Source organism: Strix uralensis, chromosome 3, assembly GCF_047716275.1.
Source record: "Strix uralensis isolate ZFMK-TIS-50842 chromosome 3, bStrUra1, whole genome shotgun sequence".
Classification (NCBI taxonomy): Eukaryota; Metazoa; Chordata; class Aves; order Strigiformes; family Strigidae; genus Strix; species Strix uralensis.
Genome location: NC_133974.1, coordinates 58,910,862 through 58,934,972, shown reverse-complemented (window position 1 = coordinate 58,934,972; position 24,111 = coordinate 58,910,862). Strand labels below are relative to the sequence as shown.

Sequence of the window (24,111 nt, the reverse complement as noted above, 5' to 3'; positions counted from 1 at the left end):
CAGCAGAGCTGAAGCATCTTAAGGCAAGCAAGAAATATGTGTCCGTGTAGATGACTCTGTCTGAAGAATGTGATTTATCACTTAGTGGGCCATATTCATCTCTGTGTGTAGGATGACCTCTTGATCTGGGCAAGATATGTCTCCCTGTATGTTGCAATGCAGAGGAAGTGACTCAGCTTTCTTTGAATGCACTAAATCAGCATGTGGAGCTAGTCTGGAGCAGCAGCATGGAGAACCACTCAGATGTGCTCAGAATCAAGGAGAAATCCTCTGGCCATTCTTGTCTTGCACCATTTTTACCGGTTATGCCACCTAAATTAGTTTATGCATCCCTTTAAGCAGAACAGGCAGGAAAAGTCTGAAAATCCAGAAACTGGATTCTCTCAGTTGATAGAAAAAAAATTCTCACATAGTTGCAGAAAGAAAAATAATCCAGGCTCAGCTGAAATACAGTAAATCAATATGGCATGATTTCTCCCTAATCACAGCCTTTGAGGTTGTGATAAATGAGCTACATACCCAGGCTGCAAAGAAAAAGATGAAAACGGAATAAAAAGTCCTTTTAGCTTAATGACATCGTACAATTAGCTCAGTTATGCTGCCATACATTAGTGGCTAACAGTGATATATATTTTGGCCTTTGTTACCCTTTATCTCGGTGAAATAATATTCCTTCTATCTGAAGACAATGTAGACTGATGCCATAGAAGAGTTATGTTTCTTGCAAACCAGACACAATCATTATTTCAGATTGAAAATACTATCCAATAAAAACATTCTGTATTTATTTTCAAGGACCTATGCAAAGATCAGAGTCTTGGAAGGGAAAATACCATTTTCTACTGGATGTCTCTGGCAATGTGTATCCTGTTACAACCTGAGCAAATAACTGAGGGTATCAGTGGAAGAATACAGTTGTCTTCAATAGGCATTAAAGTAGCTCTTTAAAGTTGAGATGTAATATGCATAACTTTTTCTCTGTTGGATTAATTTTGGTGTCAGTGTTATTGATATTTAGACCCTTCAGACCAAATCTAACCCTAAAATACAAGGAGGCATTTCCCATAGTGTCGAGTGAGATTTACATGTGCTTTTGTCAAAGGTGAATTTGATCCACTATTTTATACCTGCTGCAGGAAATGGGCGCACATTACCATAAACCTGTCACTCTGCATAGTATTAATGACTTTATTGCACAACTATAATTAACAGCCTTTAAATTTCTACCACTGTATGCAAACAGTGCTGTCCAACTTGATTTAGTTCTGTTTTTTTTTTTTTCTCAAATTCAACATTTTGCAGTTTCAATATTATCCAGGTTTTGGCACAATAAGGACAGTAGGAAAAAATCAGTTACAAAGGTATAAATCAGTAATTTCATATCAGTGTCACAGGTGAGGAATTTTGTTCAAAAGACATGGCATGGCAAGGGCAGGTAAATGCTGTACCACTTCCTCTTCTAACAAGGCAGTTCTCAGTGCTTTGGTATACAGCATGATTAAAATGAGTCATTCTCCAAGACAACAATCCCTAACCTGGGAACTTTTATCTCTGTAATTTGTATACAGCACTGAGTCTACCTTTTATTGTGTGTTAGAGCTACCAATTCAGCATGTGTGCTTTAAAAAATTTAGAAAATGTTATAAAATGAACAATTTTTTCCATCCAAAGGTAATTTGGAAAACATAAAATACTAATCCTGGTAAACAGCTCAAGATACATACAGAAAAATGTTTAGTAAAAGCATGTTTTTTCTGATTCATAACCAGCATATATTACTGTATAGCTGTTACAGATCAGTAAAACCTATTCTTGACTTTAAAACTAGCTGTATTGCTCAATTAAAAACAGAATAATTATTAAAATCACTTAATGTTATGATTTTTGTCCATATATGTCTGCGTATATATATAGAATTGAACTTTATTGTATATAATTCTGAATATGTAAATGATAAAACCATGGCTCTGCTATAATATTTGAAGCACTTATTTATTTTTTATTATGAGAATGCATCTGATATTTTTGTGTGTGAAAATTATTTCAATGTTGATAAATCTACATTGCATTGTTTTCAGAAATTCATAAACAGAAACTGGAGAGACATGAAAAACAAACACCACCGAAGGGTAACTTTATTTTTTTAGTCTGTTTACTTAATATATGTATGTAATATACAGTGTTTGTTAACTACATGTGTTACCACTGTTGTATTATAAAAACATTCAAAGATCAGTTGGCACAGACTGGAAATGATCAAAAATGAATATATACTTTAGCATTAACGAATAGTGTCATTTTATGTTTGTGTGGCTATATCATAAATGCACATTTATAATAAGATTCTCCTGCCCAAACTTATCCAGAAATCTTTTTTGTAGCAAAAGTGCAAGTAAGTAGAGTGCTGATGAACTTCCTCTGGTGCAAAAGGCGTGAAGTGAGTTGGGCAAGGAAGAAAGCAAATTTATAGGCCAGTGGGTGCCATCCAAGTTAGGAAGTCATAGTTAACAGTGAGCCAGGTGTGTATCAGAGATAAGAAAAGCCTCCATTTTAAGAACCTACTCTTTTTCAGACTGTTTAATCTCCTCTAACTGGCACTTTCCAAAAATTCACAGAGGAACTGGTTTGGACTGGTTTTCAGAGGTCATGTACACAAAGAAGTTTCCTGGGCTATGTGCAGATTTTTTGCTTAAGAAAGCCTCCTCTGTAAAGGTTAGGCCACATAAAATTTGATGAGCATCTCTCTGATGCATGAGTGCTGTGCTTAGTAATGGCAGGAGGAAGCAAGAAGGAAGCTTATTAAAAATAGTGTGTATATATATATATACCCCCTCCCTCACACAATTATATTCAGTTCTGTATATATTCTTTATACAATTTTATAGTATTTTACTAGTGGTAGCTTTCCAGTTCTGTGCTAATCAGGGTCATCTGGAGTGCCTAGAACTGCTTCCCAACTACTTAATAAATCATGTTGTATGAAAATGATTTTTTTAGAGTATCAGTGGGCTAGCCAAGCAATAATGAACTCAGATCCATTAGCAATGGATCCCAGTTAAGGTCTTTTCAAGCACAGTATTCTAAAAACACAAATGAAGTTGCAGTCTTGACCAAAACAGCCTCTTATGTACCATTTCATCTATACAGAAGTGCACTGCTTTACATAGAAGAGCATTAACATTGCAGAAATAATTACTAAGAAGTTATAAGATGCCAGAAAAAAAACATTCAGGTGTCATTAGTTAAGTCCCTTTGTGCATATGCCTGATAATGCGGTCTTTAATTATACAATCACTTACTGAAGCACAAGACAATTTTTTTTTCTATTTTTCATTTTTATATTTAGTCCCAAAAATGCATCTTGTACATAGGAGTAACAATTACAAGAAAACATTGTGTCTGGCCTCAAGCTAGAGCATGATAAAAGCGTGAATCTTTAGGGAGTTTTACTGTTACCTTCTAAAGTACCTCCAAGGAAACATGTGCAAATACAATATTTTATTGTTTTTAATAGGACATATCTGGAGGTAAAAGGAATGTTTTTAATAGAAGCAAACACTCCAAATGAATTTCAGTCCTCCGCACAAAAATATGGGACACTAGAGTTTTAAAAATAATTTTAAGTATATTTTGGATAGTCAAAACCCCTGAATCTAAGTCCCAAGATTTAAAAGGGAGTTCCATCCATAAACCTCACTTTGAAAAGACTGTACCAAAATATGAGGAATAGATATAATGAATGGAAATCCCAGATGGAAGAGGCTGAAATTATAAGAAAGAGTTACAGTATTAAGAGCCAGGCAAGCCTGTGCCCTAAAATTTGGTTTTAGTTATTTTGATAAACTACTAGTAATAAAGTCCATTTCGATTACTGTACTTAGTCAATTTAATCTTGAAAAGAAGAAATACTCTGAGAAATTATTAAACAAAGCATTTGCTCATGCTTAAGAGCCCTGAAATTAAGTTATTTCATGATTACATGTACACATAAGCACAAATTCACTATAAAATAGGGTCTTTCCAGTTGATGTACTTTCACAAGGCTCAACAGCACCCTGGACTGTATGAGCAGGAGCTCAGCCAGTCAGTGCAGGTAAGGGATTAATTAACCCCCTGTACTCAGCTCTTGTGAGACCACATCTAGATACTGTGTCCAGTTCTGTACTTCCCAGTTCAGGAAAGCCATCCATAAACTGGGGCGAGTTAAGTGTGGGGCCACTGCAATGGTCAGGATTGGAGCAGTTATCCTAAGGGGAGAGGCTGGGTGATGGAGCTGTCTCAGCCTGGGGCAGCTGTCCTGTGAGTCTGTCATTTTGTGACATACACATTGCAAGACTCTGAGTTGCTGCTGAAGGCTGCTTAAGAAGTAGGTGTTATAATTGTTATTACTGTTACTATCAATGAATAAGATATAACTATGCAATACTTTGGCAACAAAATCTATCTAGATAAAAGTATATATAAGTATATAATTTGTGTCTAATGGAAGGTCCAATGATAATCCAAATGAACTGATCATTTCTGATTTTTATGAAAAACTGATATTAGCAGTGAAATGAATTGTCCCCCATTGCCGGGAAATATGTTTTATTACAACAGGCATTGAGAAGACATGTGAAAAGGTTGCTCTACTGTGTGGCTTTTCCCAAATACACTTCACTAATACATTGCGGTTGGAGTGAGGGATGGAAGAAGACAATGTCATGATGAAATGCTACTTCTGACAGCCATACATTAAATCACAATGATTTTAGGATAGACACTTGTGTTCCTCTGAATTAACACTAGCCTCTCTTTTTTTTGCAGAAAGTATCTTTGAGTTCAGTCTGATTTGACAAATAGATTCCAGGCCCTTCAAAACCTTTTCATTTACTATGGACAGCACATATCTGCCCCTCCTACCCCTATTGAGTTGTTAATGGGGCCGTACTGATAATGCAAATATTAAACACCACAGAATAAAGCTGTCTGTATTTTAGCATATGGATAAATTATGAGATTATAAAGACAAATATAATGTGTCCCCAAAATTTAATTTGCTGTAATTGGAAGGCAAGTATTTGAGACAGCTAAACAGATAGAGTTGCACTACACAAATCCACAGTATATACTAGAAACCCACATAAATTCACAAAATTAGCAAGTTAAACAGTGTATTTATATTTGATACAGGGGCTGTCTACCCTGATTTCTGGAGGTATGGCTACAGATGTACCTGAGTTAATTTTAAACTAGGTAACATGGTGCAGATAGCAACATAGCTGTAGTGGCTCAGGTACAGCTGTCAAGTATTTATTTAGCTCTATGGGTTTACAGCAGCCCAGGGTGAATCCAATGCCATGGGCAGTTTGACTACCACCTGTAGCTGTCAAACCTAAATCTTAGTTCAGATGGATGTAACACTGTCTGACTGTTGCAATTAAATCTAATTTTAAATTGCACAAACATGTAAATCATGAGACATTGTCTCAATCCTATATTGGCATTTACATTCAGTGTTGAGGGCTAAATCCAGCACAGGGTTAGGCACTGCAGTGAGCAGCGTAGGCATGTCTGGTGCCTCTTGGGGAAGATCTGAGCAAACTCAGAGGCAAGCCTCTTCCCTCTTCACAGGTAACTGAGGCAGTTTGTAATGAGTGCAGGTGACTCCACAGTTCATGAATTGCTGAGATTTCCTTAGATTATTGTTTGGACCTGGAAGCCTGTGCCCCTCTCCAAATCAAACCTTTTCCTTTTTTTTTTTTTTTAGTGTTCCTTCAAGAAGAATTAAGTTATAGCCATCTAAGGTTACTTTACTTCTGAATAAAAGCATCTACACAAAGATTTAATGCTCTCTGAATAATGCACTCTAACTTTGTTGTATTAGTTCATTTATCTTAACTTTCCTGAGTGTTGCTTTGTAGACAAGCGCTTAATCAGTTAGCTGGAGCAAGCAATCTCTGCTTCATGCTTACTGCACTCATCACCTAGCTTTATACTAAGCAGCACACTTAAGACTTACTCAGCTGGAAACTATTTTTACTTCCCTTACATATGGAATTAGTGCCTCCTTATTACATCTCTTCTTTTTGCACTTGCTTTTTTGGGATAGGGAATGTCTCTGTCTCAAACACTTTAATGAAGAAAAACTAAATGACACCCCTTTCACTATGTCTTCCACTTGATGCAAATATACTATTAGATGATGGAAATTTGGAAAAAATCTCTCATATATATGCTATACTCCTTGTTTTTAATTTTATGTGAAGCAAATAACAATATTCTTATATGATTAAGTTTGGAATATATTGTTAAATTACCTTAAAATTTTCCATTATGAGCTCCTATTTTAGATTATTTATAAATTTACCACACTCCAGTCACTGAGGATGAAATTTTTCATGCTCATTATTTTGCCTCAGGCTGAATTTTCATTCAAAGTCATATAAAAATGTTTCAGCAATTTCCAAAATCTAGGTTAGTGAAAATTAGGTTGGGGTGTTATATTTTTTTCCAGTGCTAATAACAGTTCATTCTGAGTTTATGCTTTTTTGGTATTTGCAAGGAAGTCCAAGATAATTTCTTTAAGTTGTGGAAAAATTTTAGCTTATACAATTGTCATAAAACTAGTTTTAGTTATTTTTCTTATTTTTTCTGGATGAATCCAGCACCCTACTAAAAGAAGAAAAGAGGTGATCTTTTCATTGCAAAGTGTGTCATAAAGCAAATAAAATGGTTGAATTAAAGTTGAATGAGTAGTTTTAGTTCCAGCATTATTCAGCTGAAGAGTGCTTGACTTAGCACTCTTAAAAGGTTTTATGTGCTTTCTCTTTGTTTTTTAGATGCAAAGGAAAATCTTATTAACTCTAATTTGTTTCACAGAAACATGGCAGTATGGCCAGCCAGGTTTATTTCTAAAACTTAATGCTTTCACCTAAGTGCTGCAGGCTTGAAAAAGGGCATGTGTTAAGCCCTTTACAAACAAATAGGTACCCAGGTGACTAAATCTGGGAAAGATCTGTAGAAATAGAAGTATTTTCTATGGCAAAGCCTTTAGGACTACATATGAAGCTGAACGTGAAAACATTTTGGGGGAAAAAACAGAGTTAATATACAAAAGAAAAATCATATTTCAGTTTGTCAGATCAAAAGCTTCCATGGACTTTGGTGTCCCTAGTGCACTGTGATTGAAGAGTCAAAAATGGCCTCTCATCACAGCCTTGAAACATGAACCCTTTAATTTTTGGCAACACCTGCCCTTCCCCGATAAGGTTCTACCCAGAAGCCATAACTCTGACAGTGTCCATTAGAGGTAATGGTAAACATTACAGTCTGAGATTAGCAAACTCTGAGGCTATGGGGATACCAACACACAGGATAGGGCTCTTGAACTAACCAGAGATCACCTTCAGCCTATCATTGGGAAGAGAAAAATAGCTTATGCCAGCCTGGTCTCTGCTTATCCACATTCCAGGCTCCCTGCCCAGATACATCAAGTTACTTTTATTTCTTAAGAAGGAGCTAACTGATCCCTTCTCCATGTTTAAGCTTGGAGTCCACACAAATATTAACATTTCCTTGCATTTTAGCCCTTTATACCATTCTGATGATGTGAAGGAGCCTTAAATTACATTTTTCTGTCCACTTTAAGGTCTATTGACACAGTAAATACAGTAAATGTTGTGCAAGGCTCGTTTTGGGTTTGTTTTTGTTCTTTTTTTTTTTTTTCCCCAAGCATGAAATAGGGAAATGCTGTGGAGAAACTAGAATAAATTTTAAAAAACCCACAACAGTCTTCCTTACACAAGTAAGATGTTCTGTGGCTAAAAACAAGCTTTCTGATCGCCAGTCTGTTCTGCATAGTTCGACTATATTCTCTGGCTTAGAGACTACAACGGCTTTTGTCCAATGTGCAGAAACATGTTTCACTGCCATTGACCATCACAGAACTACTGTTTACAAAACTGTGTTGTTGCCCCACCCAAAACTGACAACAAGGTGGCCCGAAATATTTTGCACAGAGCTAGCAGCTGCTAATACAAATATAAGATGTAAAAGCATGCTACAGTTTCTGCAAAAAATATTCAGTCTACGTTCTACATGGTATATAGAGAGAGGAAACTGCTTTTCCTTGGTATGTTACTAGATGTCCTAAACCAGTTGAATGAGTTGCAGTCTGTAAATCATTCAATAATACATTGCTGATGCCGCTGCATTCTTCACAGCCTGCTTTTTTAGTGTAAATTTGCTGTCCACATTCCTTAATGTTTTGAAAAATCTCCCTTCAATCTCTTTCCACTGTACTGTTAATTGTTTACCTATTATTACTGGAAATGTATTGGGATAATGCAAACACACGCAAGACATAATGAAATTACTGCATGTTTGGAATGATTTTTCTTAAAGACATGGACCAATTTTTTAATGAGGATATATTTAACCACCAAAATAATGCTTGCACCTCTCTGAAATGACATTTGCTGCAAAGTTGGTGAACTGAATGTATGCAAAAACATTACCGTGCTTGTGTATAAAGCTCACGGTTGTCTTCTAATCAGAGTTGTATTTTCTGAGGTTTACTTGACAGAAGCTTGAGTATTGCAAAGAAAATATTTTTCCCTGAAATTGCAAAATGCTAGTCTTTTAGTAGTAGAGGTTGACAAGGACTATTTTTGTCTATCTAAATCATTAGGATGTGGAATACAATCACATCCAAAAACATGGTCTGAAAGTTGGGTGACTAATAGAGTCATAAGGACTCAAGTTTGCCTGCTTCTAGCAGGACGTGTAGTTGGTTGTGTTTTGAACAGCTGCTCTTCCTGAAGTTACGCTCTGATTAAAAAAGATGTTTTCTTGTTAATCCATCTTGTGGATGAAGTAACAGGTAAAAATAAATAAAAAAGAGCATGGAAAGTAATATGCTAGCCAGTTTTTGTTAAGAATAGAAAGCAATGCTGTCAGGGACCGAAAATAATTTCCTCTGTCAGAAATCTTAGAGTCAGGGTGCTTGTGTAATGGGACCAAAAGAGATCCCACAGATTAGATTGAGGTTGCTGAATGTTCACTTATTTTGCAAAAATATGGTGTCACATCTGAAGACTTATTTAAGGAAAAATATTTCTCTTGTACCTGGAATTAAATATTGACATTAAGAAGATCTATACATCATCTAGTACCTGTGACTCAGAGCTAAAATCCGTTATTTGAATTTACAAACATTTTTCCTCGATCACTTCGGTGAAAAAACAACTGTACATCATATCTCCAGATTATAGTTTTATTGTGGGGTTTTTTAATTGTTTCTAGTAATCCACAGAGACAAACCTGAAAAAGAAGAAAAAATTGAGAGAAAGGAAGCCCTAAAAGGTATGTTTTCAGCATTTGATGTTCTTTGTCTTTTTACCAGTAGTTCAGAACAGTCTAATCTATTGACTCTTAGACCCTTCTTGTAAATCCCAATTACGTTTAAGGATGGAGGAGGTGTGAAAGCCAGCTGGAAGGAGAATGAGGATTTTAAAAGCGCTTTGAATTCATCACTCTGCAGAGGGGCTAAAATTATATTCAGAGATTAATGAATAAGTTTTTACTGTATTATTAACTTATGTAAAAGATGCCCAGAGCATAAATAGGTGCCTTTTTTATTCTTCTTGAATAACTCCAAGCATAATATTTGTCTTTGGGAATACTTCTGAGCAAAACATGAGTAAATTATAACATACAGGGCACAGTCCCTGGAGGCATTCTGTTTCAGAGACCTGCCTTAGAAAAAAAATTTCACCAGACTCATTTCAGAGACATTAGGGAGAGGGTGTTAGAGAGGATTTACTAATTTGCTGTTGGTGTATGCCAACAGTAAATTACAGATCCGCCTGTTGTAGGAGTCTGAATCGGGAGACTGCTTCCTCTCCACCCACAACTCATGAGTTAGCTCTGGGCTCCAAGAGTTTGCCTCTTGTGAGAGATTTTTTGGCAAAATGGAATTTTGTTGGAACATACCTACTTGTCAAAACACTTTAAGCCTTCTGAGAACATGTCCTTTACATAAAAATGTGATTAATGAAGTCTCATGCTGGAGGAAGAAACCCATTCTGGAAGAGCAAATAGGCCAATGATCATAATAAATCACCCAAAAAAAGGAAGACCCAATATCCCGCCATGGCTGATTTATTTCAAACCAAGAACATAGGTCTCACAACCCAAGTGAACATGCACCTTCCTGAAATCTGTGTTTGTCTAGGCCTTTATAATGGTCTCTGATTGGGGCTTTTCCACTTTATATAAATAATTCAAAATACATTGACTTAGCAAGACTGATTCTAGAGGTTAACGGCAGACACATGAGTTCAGGTTTCTGTTAGAATGAATATTTATTATTAGAAAATGGAATGGTGGTAACGAGAAATTTTTTCTGAGATTTGGAAAAATAACAAAGCAAAGACTATAATGTCCCATATTAAAACATGAATGTGTCATTAAGACTTCTCCTTTATTTTGTGGAAAACTTGGGAAATTCTTCAATTTCATTTGATAGGAGAACAATATTTAATGTTTTTAAAAGTTTCTTAGAACAGGAAAAAATTATCCCAGCCAATCTGATAGTAAATGAAGAAGAATAAAATTATTATACTGCCTTAACTTCTCGTAACTCCTACTAATAATCTGTCTACCTAACTGTATTTTATCTTAAAGTGAATGTATTACTTAGTTTTCTTTAGTGAGTTATTTCTACAGTTGCTACTAAAACATTACTGCCTGTAGAGATTCTTTGTAATTACAGTATTAAGAAACATTGCTTTCAGACTGTATATTTTAAAACTATGACTATGGATACGTGTCCTTCTAAGGCCCATTTCATTGCAGGGTGACTGGGAGACTCCAAATTTTCACTGCATCCCTGTATTTTAACTGCTTATTTTCTACTTTAAATGCATTCCTTTTACAAGATTGAGATAACTGAGAGAATAAATAAAAACCCATTTTAATTTCTAATCAAGTTCTGTGATGAAGTTTAGGAAAGTTAACTAATGACACAAAGAATAATTAGAAGCATTGCAGTCACCTAGAAGTGATTCGGTAACTTAGAAGTGTCACTTAGCGATGTCAGAAACTCATTCTCATATGTTTCATCACTATATTGTTAAAAAAATATGACAGCCTGAATATTCCATACCCTTCTTCTTTTGCTTCCAGTTAGATATGGAATTCATGGTACTGTAAAAGAACTTCCTTATTTTCTCATGTTTGACAAAGGGAGTTTTTCTAAGCTGGGATGAAATCTCCACAGGAGTTAGAGTTAAAGCTAGCCTGCAGTTTCATGGCTGATTTTTCTGACGTGCTCTAAAATCCACATGCTTATTTCTCATTGTCTGGAAAATTTTTGTGTAAAATCCTAAGAAAAGTGAGTGGAAAATGTTATGTGGATGAGTGGATAGCATAATACTATTTCCACTGTCATAATGTTAATTTTCACTTTACATATCTAACTACGGCTCTGAGATCATCATTGGGGGGACTGATCTCAGCTAGTGTCCATTACTAGCTATCTGTACCCATTACTGGCTATCCATATCCATTACTGGTTATCCATTCCAAGCCAGCTGGCAAGTGACAGATGTGTCATTTGTGCATGTGATGCTCTTATGCTTCAGGACTGATTCCAGGGTTTTTACGAGCCTCTGCCTGACAGAGTATGGAGTGGCCCAGGTGATGTCCTCTTTCTGGTGCAGGCAGCAGCATTTACTGTTAGCTCTGCCTTGGTCCTTGACAGTTTTCTGAAAATCTCTCTCCCTGAATGGACAGAAAATTGTAGGCAATGATGCTACTGTTGTAAACAGCTGAGGAACATTACCATGGCTTAAGTGGTAAGCAGTAACTTGTTGCCCAGAGTTGTCTGCTCATACCCATGTAATGTGATGTATGCTGTGCAGATATGCACAGGATAGCTCAGGAATAAGACAGTTTGTCATTTTGTCTCCTAAGGCTTTTCTTGGTATAATTATTTTTGATTCTTAAGTCTTTTCCACAATTTTTTTTAATATATATGAACACATTTCTTCTTTCCTAGTGACACATAAAGACAAGCTGGAAAGACAAGAAAAACCTGAAAAGAAGGAAAAGCGTGCAGGTAATGATTTAATGTCAGAATTTATTTTACATTTTGAGGTACCCCGGAGCTAATTGTCTACTCAATTTCCATTTATGTATATCCTTGGTTGGAAAAAATGTTATGGAACTTTATGAAGAAAGATCATGAGATCATATGAAGGTTTGCAGACATACAGAGTAGCATTTTGTATTCCTTCTGCATGTTTGTAGGGGTTTTTTTCTGAGGAAGGGAGATAATATATTTTATACTCTGGATTAGTATAATCTCCCAGTAATCACTGAGTATTTCCAACACTCACAGTAAGTATGGTTACTAAGTGAATACGGTCATCCAGGAAAAACACCTGACAGCCTGTAAACAAAGGTATTGAGGCAGGCCATGTGAAAAAATTGTTTTAAATACAATTCTGCGTAGGGCTGTGGCATAGGCATTGAATAAGGCAGGACTAATTCTTTAAGTAGTTACTTGAAATAAATAGGTATCTAGCAGTGCTTTATCTTCCACAAGTCTTACATTTTTTGAAACACCAACACAAAACTAGAGAGCACATAGCAATGCTCATGCATACATTTTTGTGTTCTTAGTATAAACTCATGTGCTGAAGTCAAGTAGGCAGAGGAGTGTTTTCACATGCCTGGTCCCTGTAGGGGATATGAACACATTCAAATATCAGTTCTGCACACCTGTGGACAAGTTACTGTGTAAACATTAATCTCAAAAAGTTAGCATATCAGAGTCCACAGAGGAGAATATTCCAGATTACCCACCACTCAGTGACTATTGCACAACTCAGGTGTATTCTGAAACCTGAACCAGAAATCTACTCACTACAGTGTATTTTATTTCAATTTGTAAAGTGGAAATTAAAAGCAAACAAAAAGCCCCAAAGAGCATTAGTTATAATGCCATTGCAATTAGATTTGTAATTAATTATAGTGTTTAATCATTCATAGCTGGCAAAACTGTTAGTTGTTATGTGGAGTTCACAAAATCCTTCAGAAATGAACCACAGTAATAAACACGAAAGCTCAAAAATAACAATAAACCAAAATAAACCAATAAATGACAATATAAACAAAACAAACAAAATGAACCAGTAAATGACATAAATAAGCATGACTCTTCCTGACTAAATTCTTTCATGGCATTGCAGTTGTGCCAGAAAGGCCATTCCTCCCCCAGCTGATGGCAGAGACCTCAGGGATGGTAGACAAGTTTTTGGTAGTTTGAATCACGTGTTTTGATATCAACAGAAGACAGCAGCAGCTGAATCAATCTTTCTGGTTCTGCATGGATAGTCATGGTGCATAGTTGTGTTTCTTGATCTTCTTTCTCCTCTTTCTCACTTAAAATGCAACATTTCTCTTTTTAAGTAACCATTAATGCTGTTATTTATTTCTAGCTATTCACAAAGAGAAACCTGAAAAGCCAGAAAAATATGAAAAGAAAGTACCTTCTAAAGGTAATGCAGATTATTATTAGATGCTATACAATTTTAGATTTTCAGTGCTTATATAGTTTTGGAGAGTGTGGAGATGAGCATTTAAAGTATAAAGAAAGCTCTTCTAGTCTATGCACCATGTTTTTGGGTGCTCTCACTTTTGCTTGAGCAGGTCTTGATCAGCCCCTGGGTGAGGTCTTGCTCAGCATATATTTTTTGCTTAGTTCTCTTGTTTTGATGCTCAGAGGTAATTATGAATCATTCTCATGCAGCTAAAGAAATAAGCCTATGACTATTATATTTGCATTCCTTGATGTCCTTTCCTCCACAATGGGATTCAGTAATTTGCCTGTAAAGGAAGCTTTCTCTTGTGTATCAATTTTCAGTCTGGTATAGACCTAATACAAGAGTGTTTACTTTCTCCCAGTCTGGGTCTTCCATCACATCCAAAAATAGATTTTCATTTTCTTGTCTTTATTTTTTTGCAATAACATTTTCATTTCACTACATGATTTGTACTGTCCTCCATGGGAGAAGGGGCCTTGGTTAAGATTTACATATCTGCTAATTATCGTATATATTCTGAAGCAATATGGTGTATGAGAGGTGATTTTCAGTATTCTTTTGACTGATTAATTCCATCTTTAGCCATGATTTGGATAGGGGGATTTAAAAATTCAATCAACTTGCCCTGTTATGCTGTTGTTTAAAGACAAACATTTATTATTGCTTGACATTTGAATGTTTTTACTCTGAGGTTGTCTGGGTTTTTTTACATGCATTGCTTTTTGGAAGCCAGATATTTCTATACTGAAGTTGAGTTTCAACCTTTGCCTCTTCTTACTTTTACCCAGTTAACTCTTGAAAAAAATACTATGCAATGTATCTTAATATCAGTCTGGTATGGCATTCAGATTAATCTCATGATAATGGGATGCATAAATTAATTAGTTTTAATTTGAATCTGTTCATACAATATAGATTCAAATGTACAAATCAGTCTTTATTGGACTCGACCTTACTCTAAGGAGAAATGTAAAACAGAAAGTAGGAGTGAAGAAAACATGGAATGAAGATTTATAACTTTAAAAGACTTTGAAAGGTAGCCATTGTCCAGTCTCTCTTTTAAAGGGATATTTGGTCATTTTTTTACTTTCAGTGTATAACTGTAGGATTTTTTTTAATAAAGTGAAATCACATTGAAGTAATCCAGAGAAAATAAATGCCCACGGTGTCTTTGTAGATTTGAAAAGCAAATAACTTCCAAGAGTCACTGAGATATTGCTAATGAGCAGCCAGCCTGTTCACCCATTTATCTTCTGCTAGCTAACCAAATAATCACTTAGAGCCTTAATGTGTTTAATAGCAGCCATGACTCCAGTCACTGGCTGGAAAATTTTAGGAAGGATTTGGCCACTTTGTAGCTAGGGAGGTTTGTTGCTGCAGTGTAACATATAGACATGCCACCTTCTTTTGAATAGTTTCCATGGCATGTGAGTCCCTGTGGGTGGACTCAGTGCACTAGGACACTCGTTGCCTTCAGCACTTCCTAAGGCACATTTCTGCCGACAGTGTGCTGATCTAGCCATTGCCAGGTTCACCTCCCTTTTGTCTGGGGTCTGCTGTAAACCGAATTAGCTACCAGCAGTGCTGAGGGGCCATTTCAACCAGTTGCAGTCCCTAAGAAATGAGGATGCTCAGGTCCAGGCCAACAGCAGGCGTACTGAAAATTGAGTGGCTAGCAGGTTTTCTCTACACTCAATAAAAAGACTTAGAGTATTTTTTCAGCCCCTGTTAAAGGCTCCAGAAAGCTTCAGTGATATGAATGTTATTGAAACACATCATCTGAAAAACAGCTATCTTAAAAAAAGAAAAACAAACCTAAATATCAATCATGACTCATAGAGGCAGCAATTCCAATCTGGAATTCAGTTAGAGAGGATGTTACTATTATGTAGTTATCACTTGAAAGAAGTGTAATTAACTCTCAAGGCTGTTTTGTTCCAGCAATGTGTCTGGATGGCAAGCAAGAAAGGAAAGATAGAAGTCTCCACATAAAATTTTGACAGCCTTTCTGGGACATAGCAGTGTGTGTTTACACAGTGTATCCTGTGCAGACATGAACTCACTCAAGCTGGGCTCTGAAGTGAGCACCAGGCTTGTGGCTGTGTTTGTATGACAGCAAGCCCAAGTTAAGAAAAACACCTCTCTGTAAGATGAATGTAGCTGCATGGCTTCCTGTTGGCTGTAGCACAAGACCAAGCCTGTGTCTGCTCAGAGCTTGAGCTGAGCAGGTTTGTGTCATCTGGAATATTCATTATAAATATTCCCTACAAATCTTAAGATCTGTGTGACTGACTCCTCTTCTGGTTAGGTGAGTTTCAATAGGTATCTTGAAGCTTTTTACCCCAGTGCGTGAACTTGGGAAAAAGAAGTAAGAATTTTGCAAACTGTAAAAACAGGAATCATGAAGAAATGTGAAACTTCCAGGGATGATGTTGTGCTTTAACAATATTTTCTCATTCTTTGTGAACTTTTTTTCTCTAATATACAATTGTACTCATTTCTAGTAATTCAAAAAGACAAGCCCGAAAGACACGAAAAAGCTGAAAAGAAACCTCCTCCCAAAGGTAATTATTTATTTATACTGCATTTTAACCCTAATTTACATTAAAATTCATAAACTTTATATTATTGGAGCAGAGAATATAATCTGTATGAAAAATCATCTACATGACACTGTAATGAAATTAATATATAATTCAAATTAAAATGTCTCTAGAACATTCAAGGGTTAGTTCTATGCATGATCCCTTTTAAAACATGTTGAAATTTCAAAGATTAAAATTAAAGGTATGAACCACCATTTCCCTGAAAAAGAAGTAGGCCTATCTGTAAGTGATTTGACATATGCATTTTCACTCTAACTAGGTAAGGAAATTCTTTCTTCACTAGCCAGCAATACTTGGTCATGCCATGGCTTTATTTAGAAGTAGGAATGTCCTTATATAAATATCTGTATTCTGTTTTATAATAGGTAGAACTATTCAGTTTACATATTGATAAAATCACTTCAGTCAGCCCTGTGGTTTAATGGAAATAGAAACCTAGAGCTTTAGAGGAGACACAGATTTTGTAGCATAAAACTTTGCCTCAAGGATGGAGACAGAGCTATGACGAAAACATGTGATGTGTGAACATCACATGAAACAGATTAGTTTAAACCATATTCAGTGGCATTTTAAACTAGTGTTAGATTTTCCACTGAAGTGAACTAGAAACACACATATTGTCAGCATCCATGTCTCAGATGAGAAAAAGCTGCTGATACATACGAGCAGAAGGAATATTCTTGGTCTCACCAACCTCTGTGTAGCTTCAGCCACTGATATTTACAATTTGGTAATTCTCCTTGGAAACCACCTCACTCTGCTGCAGGACGAATCATGAATTGGCCTGTTTCAGACTAGTCTTTCATCCTGGGAATCGGTATAGAGAGAGACTCAAGAACTCAAGACTTCTTGTGCAGATACCTAGAATCAGTGCATAAAAGGGACCTTTACAAATAGCCACACTTTAAACCAATTACTTTTAGAACTTACAACAGAGTTTAGCTCCGATGTCTGAAGTCTGGAGTTACTCAGATTTAGCCTGGAAGTACCTTTCATATTTGTTTCCTTAATGACCAACATTTGTCTCCCTAGTTTATATCATAAAAGCTAACATATTGTCATTAGAAGCATTTAATATTGTTTGCCATAGCTTACTATATTTAGTATCAGTCAAATACTTGGTACAGGCCTGAAGGCAAAACATGCTTGCATCTCATATATACTTCTAATTCTGTCTGGGTTTGGGGGGGGATTATAGTTTTCATCAGATCTGAGCAAGGTGTTAATAATGAGAAATACCCACTAGTAATAGCACAAGATAAAATAAATGGTATTATTATTTTGTGGGGAAAGAATGACACTGAAAGTTTTTTCTTTATTACCTGCAGAGGAGAAGAAAGTAAAGAGCACTAAAGTGGAAATAAAAGTTAAAAAGGAAGTGAAGGATGGAAAAGGAGAAGCAAAGACGACTGAGAAGGTCAAGCAGACAGAGACGAAAACAACAGAAGTTGGGCTAATAAAGGCCAAACCAAAAGTTAAGGAGGAGAAAGCTCTTCAGACTGTAACTAAATCGGAAAAGAAAGGTAAACAAAATGAGGAGGAAACAGATGAAGATCTTAAAAAGCTAGTAGAGAAGAAGCAGAGAGAATGGAATTAAAGCTGGCAAGGACCAAAGTCCACCCATGAAAAACAAAAGTGCAGTACAAATAAATTCTAGATGAATCTCACAGTGCTAGGAGTAGAGTATCAAGAACAAAATAAGTTTAATCTTAATAACTAGAATATTCCAACTGTTTGGCATGGCTAAAGATTCATTTTAGTTTAAACCCTTCTTTGCCAAGGACCAATCTCTTCAGATAGGCTTGAGTCTTCATGGATTTGCTCGGTAGCATCTTACGTGGTGGATTGCTAGCAGAGTTATTTTGGAAAATATAGACTATCCAATGAACTGCTGGGAATTTTGTTTTGTTTCTACATCTGCATATGTCTTCTGTAACAATAAGGAAATTAGCAGCAGAGGAAAGGGAATGTAATAATTTGTTTTACATCAGATTATATGAGGCATTGTCATGTTGTCAGGTATTGTATGGCACAGCGATATACCTACCTCATAATTTGATGTGAACAGCTTCCAAATTTCTCTTAAAAAGGAAATAAATGCCATTACCCTGTTGAAAGGAAGAAATTAAGTGATAAAATAAAGAATCAACATGGATCAACACCAAATGGAGGTGTTAACTATATGCTCCTCTTTGTCAGAGCCAGCCTGTGTTCTTCCACTCCCAAGTTGCACTGACTTGTTCCCTGATTTCCCTGTGTCTCTTCCATGAAGTTAGGTACGATTTTGTATGAATGAAGGTGGCAGGACCTGACTCTCTGTACGAACTGCCATGCTGCAGGCACAGGATTATTTTGACATTAATAGAGGCAGCTCAGCATTGCGTGGCACACCTATTTGATCCTTTCAGCTGATAACCACAGATAAATCATTTTGCCTGAGCACCAAAGCAGCCATTCCTGCCTAGATATCTGAATATGCCTGGGCAGTTTCTCTCAGAATTTCATAACCATCAGCTCTGGTCACCTTAGGAGTTGCCTAAATTACACCTTTCTAGAAATATGAAATATTTTGAGACGTAGCCCCCTTTCTGACATGCATAGTGTGCTGAACTAGTATTTTTTAACATTATTTGTATTCTAGTTAATTTTGGTTTTTACCTGAAATATTGGAGCCTTTGAGGCATAAAATCAAAGCAGCATCTTTCATGCTGATTGCAGTGACCAAGGAGAAAGTTCAGCAAATTGTTGAGCTCCTCTTGGGAGGTGCAAATCTCGTTCAGTTTTTCTTTGCTCTTACAGAGTTTCAGTGCACAGTGGGATCCACTCTGTACTGTTCAGGATAAGGCTCTTAAAAAGCAATGGTAAGCAGATGAGACACTTTACTCCCTGGCAGCAAAATATTTTAAGTAAGGGTCAAAGATTACAGAGAGCAATAGAGAGTGGTGATGGTTTTTTGTTTGTTGGTTTGGTTTTTGTGAGATTTTTCCCCTCCTTTAGCTGATATATATTATCAAGATGATCCATCTTAACATCAAACATTAACAGATCACTTTGTCAGTCTACTTTAGAGTGTGACCCCAGTGACTGTGCACTGAACCTTGGCAGGTGAAAGTGGGAATGAGCAGCTGGAGTGGAGGAAGGAAGGAGCCTCTTCAACTGCCCTTATCACTGGAATTAGGGCTACACACATTCAGTGAAAGCTGCCTTTTCTACTTTCATCCTTCCTTTTTCAACCATAAGCCGCTGCTGCCCAGCTGGATACTCTTAGAAAATTCAATTCTATATTTCAGTCCCACTGTGACTCAAGGTGAACATAATTTTGAAGTCAATGTGGTTTTGCCAAGATTTCCTGTTCTTTCAATCCTTACTTTTTCTTGCTCAAGGGAGTAGTTCTGCCAGCTTTCCTGCAACAATGTAAAAAATATAACAGTAATCACAGAAGAGTTGTTAAGATTTCCATGCTGTTGCATCATTCCTTACTCAAGTCAAAATTAAACAAGATAGGTCATCTTCCAGGGTAAATTACGTAAGGTCCAATGACAGCATATCTATGACTGTTTTTATCAATAAGAATCTAGTCCCCAAATTTGACATGATTTATTAGTACTCAGATGAATATTTGTGCTACTATTACAGAGATATAAGGTAAAAACTATAGTGTGAAATTCTCTGTTTAACAAGAGAGTTTAAATTAAAATGAATTTTTAGCCATGAAGAGACATTTAGAAAATCATATTCATTTAAAATTCCTTGGGTTTCAATCTTTGCTGATCAGCAGAATTTCCATGAACTTCAATGGGATGTTGTAGTGTACCTTATTATTTCATAGACAGTAGAAATGTTATTTTTGTTATTCAGAGTTTAACATTCTGCCTTCAATTTTTTTTATAAACCCTGATTTTCCGGGGCTGAGTTGCTAAAGAAATCCTATGAGGAGAAGATTAATACAAAATCTTTCTTCTCAGGTACAATTAAGATTAAGGTTTTGTAGAAAAAAGTTTATTCATATCACATTTCCACCAAAAAACAAACAAACAAAAGCACCAAAACAAACAAAAAACCAAACAAAACCCTCAACTCAAACACCCACAGTCTATTTTAATCCTGGTCTATATTACTGCATTTAAATAATTATTTTAATAATTAATAATTGGATTATTTTAATATCAATGAAATTATGTGATCTGATTGGATATAATAATTGACAATTAATAATTGGATTGTTTTAATATCAATGAAATGGTGTGAGCTGCTAGGCCCTCAGGCTATGTCTATGTTATAACCTAAATAGAACCAGCACAGGCTTCTTCTCTGTTCTGTGTTGTCCAGACAGCTTATGTCCCCTGACATAGTTCTGTCCCATGCCATCTACCAGCCCTTTGTACAATGCCTCAAAATGGTCCCAATGGTCCCCAAATGGTTCCCAATGGGTAGCATGGATGGGGGCAGCTTGTTTTGGCAAAAGAGGGGTAAGGAAAATGCAGCTCTGTGGGCAAGAGCTTTGCCCTGTTATTTGCTTTCTGGGCTAAAGAATAGACGTTGGTCCATTTTATTTATTAATGTTCACTGAGGACATATTTGCAAGTCCATTGAAGTCAGTGCAAACACTTTGCTGACTTCAGTGGCTTTAGATGGGCTTACTGAGAGTACAAATTTGTACACATGTTCTCACACATACGCTGCTACTTTTTTCAGAAAACTAGCACATAGACTTAGAGCACATATTGCAGCCAAATTCTTTAGATTCCTTAAGGGTGGAATCCAAATCTGCAGCCAGCCAGAATGATAAACTTGAATTCCTAAATATGAAAGTAGAAACTGTTATGAATAGTCATTAAAGGTTTTAAAAGCAGTGTTTATAGCCACAGTTTTGTATACATCCTGAAAGGTTTCCCCCATTGTAGAAATTCTGATTAGTGTTACCCTCACCATCTCAGTAACAGGAAATAGCTGCATGGACTCCTATTGATTAGTAGAAACAATTGGATATTTGCTGAGCTTGTAAACCCTTTCCTAATTTTTGCAACTACATAGGAAATCATGACTTGAAAGTTGCAGTTCTCCACCCAAGAACTTCTATGACAGTCAACATAACAGAGCAGCAATCACATAAATGCCTCAGCATCAACTAATACTGTTGCTCCAGTGAACTATGTAAGAAAGCAAATAATACAATCAGTGTTATATACTTGGGAATGTCATTTTGCATTTAAATATGAGTTATGCCATTTTTAAAATTTTAAGTATTCCAAAGTCAGCATAATTTTATTTTGAAGTTGGCAAAGTGTCTTTGTAGGTGAGTAGGAGATGTAACAGGAGATGGAAAGAGGAAAAGATGTAACTTCTGTAGCCTAGGAACTGGGCTAGAACAGTCTAGGACAGACGGATGAATATGTTTAACTCAAGGAGATTTGGGAGCTAACTTAGCTAACCAGAGTTGGCATTTAGTCATCAACATTAATTTTCAAAGTCAATGTCCCTTAGAGTCCAGTGGGGCAACATGTTTTTTTCTGGCCAACTGGAGAATCCAGCAATAATGTTGTGATTCTTTTACACTCAGTACAACTGGTAAATTTTCTTCATCATTCTTACTGTTAGAAATTTTTATTAAGGTCTTCAACTCTGCTTATGTATAGGAGAAATCAATAGACAGTCAACATTTCTGAAATCAGTTTCATTTAGATTCAGAAGCCTTAATTTCTGAATAGCATAATTTTAATATATATATCCAAATGTAATATATACATACATATATATATTTGTAAAGATTAGTGTTTGGAAAATAATTCTGTAGCAAAATGATAAAATTTGGGGGAAAATCTCATTGCTACAGGAGTGTAAGTACACAGAGTTCTCTTTATATTCCCATTCACTAAATGTACATATTGATTATAGTGTTAAACCAATATTAACAAAATACTGTGATATAAAACTTTATTGAATTTTTGTATAACCTGGCTGTGACTATTTGAAATGGATCTTCAAGGAGAAGAAAAAGTCTTTGGGACCTGTGTCCAGGCAGCAGTTTGCACGGTACTTGTGTGTGGGGTCAGGATCTCTGCCAAAACCAAGGCTGTGCATTGCTGACCTGCATCACAGACTGCACCCTGGCCCCCCAGAAGAGTTGGTAGCGCTGAGGCACTGGTAGCTCTGAAGTTCTTGGCTGGGAGGCTTGAATTAGATCTGGACAATAAATTGTCTCTTTTTGAACATGTGAATTGAAGGCCAGGAAAAAAATCCCAAACATATAAGTAAGACTATCCTTGAAATGTGTCTTTGCACTGCCAAGTTTTATCTTCACTGTTAAATAGAAACAACATTTCAAATTTACTTTCTTCATTACTCTTTTTTTTCCTTTTGCTCTGTTAGATCAATATGCATTCTGTCGCTATGTGATTGACATGTTTGCGCAAGGGGATTTTTACCCAGGTACTTTCCTACATCACTGAACTCTGTTCTAATATTCTTCTGTTTCCCTGAGAGTTTCTGCTCCTTTATGTATTAAAAGTGTGGTTTGTATTGTTGAAAGGTCTCACAAGTGCAACAAAGAGTGTGCAAATAGTTTTAATAAAGCATAAGAGCTAATGGCTGTATTATTAAAGCTTTTAATTTTTGTCTGCAATGCATGAAATAAAATTAAGGTAATGTTAAAAGTAGAGTTAATTTAAGGTTATAGAAATTGGTGAAACTGTCCATGCTTTTTTTGGCTGAGATGCAAGAGGAAGGAGCTTATTGTTAATAGCTTATTGGGGTTTTTTTCCCTACAAATAGCAAGCTTTAACCCCAGAATGTTTCAAAAATAGAACTGCCATTGTTGTTTTTAGTATATAAAATATCTTAGCTGATCCATCACTTCTGTGTTTTATCTTCTCTCTTCCCACATCTCCATGCTCATCAATTCTAACACAGACACTTAATTCTTAGCCAAAAAAAGAAGCTAGAGCTACTGATGATGACTGAGCATCATCTCATAATATTAAATCAATCTACCCTGACCTTATTTAATCTACACTCTTCCTCCTGAAATCCAGTGCGAGAGGACATAATCCTAGGAATGATAAGCAATTATATTTATGAAAAGAGTCAAGTATAGAGTATTTAAGAACACATTAAGCCTTACAAGCTTTGTTTAGTCTGTTATTTTCCCAAGAAGCTCTCTACTGGTACTTCTCTGAATTGGATGTGTTTTCTAATCTCTGCGTTGTGGCCTACGTCCTCTCTTGACATGCACAGGTCTAGTCAGAGCTAGGAAGTCCTAAGGACATAACTGAGAAACAGAGGCTCTCAAAATGGGGAGAGAGAGGACACAAGAAAATGAACAAGCTTGGAATTTTGGAGGGAGAGGGTTTGTATGGCCTGATCTCAGTGGGTGACATGGAGAGATAGGGGGTTCCATTAAAAGGGAGTAAAGTATTATATCACCTCTAGATTTGTAAAGACAGCCAGTTATAAACAGAGGGACTGGTCTAGATCAGAGTGGGGAAAAGGCTAGCAAAACCTTCCACAGACCTTCAGTTATGCTTTGATTTTAAAAATAACCTCCTGTACCAGATGTAATGCACCCAGTTTCTGGCTTTACACAGCTGTACCATTAATAAATCACAACACAAAGACTTCCATGGAGATCTTCAAGATCTCTCTTATAGTTGTCCTGACATTTACAAGCAGCTTTGACACATGTTAGAGCCTTTTTTTCCAGATGATTCCCTGGGCTGATTGACACTCTCCTAAAGCAGAGCAGATGTGCTGTGGGAAGGGAGTCTTGCTTTTCAGTTTTGACCTTTCCAGCTATGAGGAAGCTGGGAAGACCATGAAAGGGAGAAGGGAGATAGAGAGGGAAGTCTATAGTCACTTGAATTTCAGAAGATAAAAGACATGACTGACTGCTCTTGCCTCCCAATGTTTGCCTTGTG

At 36.3% G+C, this 24,111-nt stretch overlaps 1 protein-coding gene and 1 long non-coding RNA gene across 7 annotated transcripts in view; one reads left to right on the top strand and one right to left on the bottom strand.

Moving 5' to 3' along the window:
• Window positions 1–24,111, top strand: part of TRDN (triadin) — a 244,482-nt gene that overhangs the window by 70,692 nt on the left and 149,679 nt on the right. For all 6 annotated transcript variants that reach the window (XM_074862417.1, XM_074862415.1, XM_074862419.1 and 3 more), the window contains 7 exons: window positions 2,079–2,129; window positions 9,286–9,345; window positions 12,044–12,103; window positions 13,488–13,547; window positions 16,097–16,156; window positions 17,527–17,721; window positions 22,568–22,627. In XM_074862417.1, the coding sequence (XP_074718518.1) occupies window positions 2,079–2,129; window positions 9,286–9,345; window positions 12,044–12,103; window positions 13,488–13,547; window positions 16,097–16,156; window positions 17,527–17,721; window positions 22,568–22,627 (546 nt within the window). The remainder of the gene's footprint in view (window positions 1–2,078; window positions 2,130–9,285; window positions 9,346–12,043; window positions 12,104–13,487; window positions 13,548–16,096; window positions 16,157–17,526; window positions 17,722–22,567; window positions 22,628–24,111) is intronic.
• LOC141940837 (uncharacterized) overlaps window positions 16,133–24,111 on the bottom strand; it is a 32,530-nt gene continuing 24,551 nt past the window's right edge. Inside the window, exon 4 of the long non-coding RNA XR_012628136.1 lies at window positions 16,133–17,059. This is a non-coding gene — a long non-coding RNA (uncharacterized LOC141940837). The remainder of the gene's footprint in view (window positions 17,060–24,111) is intronic.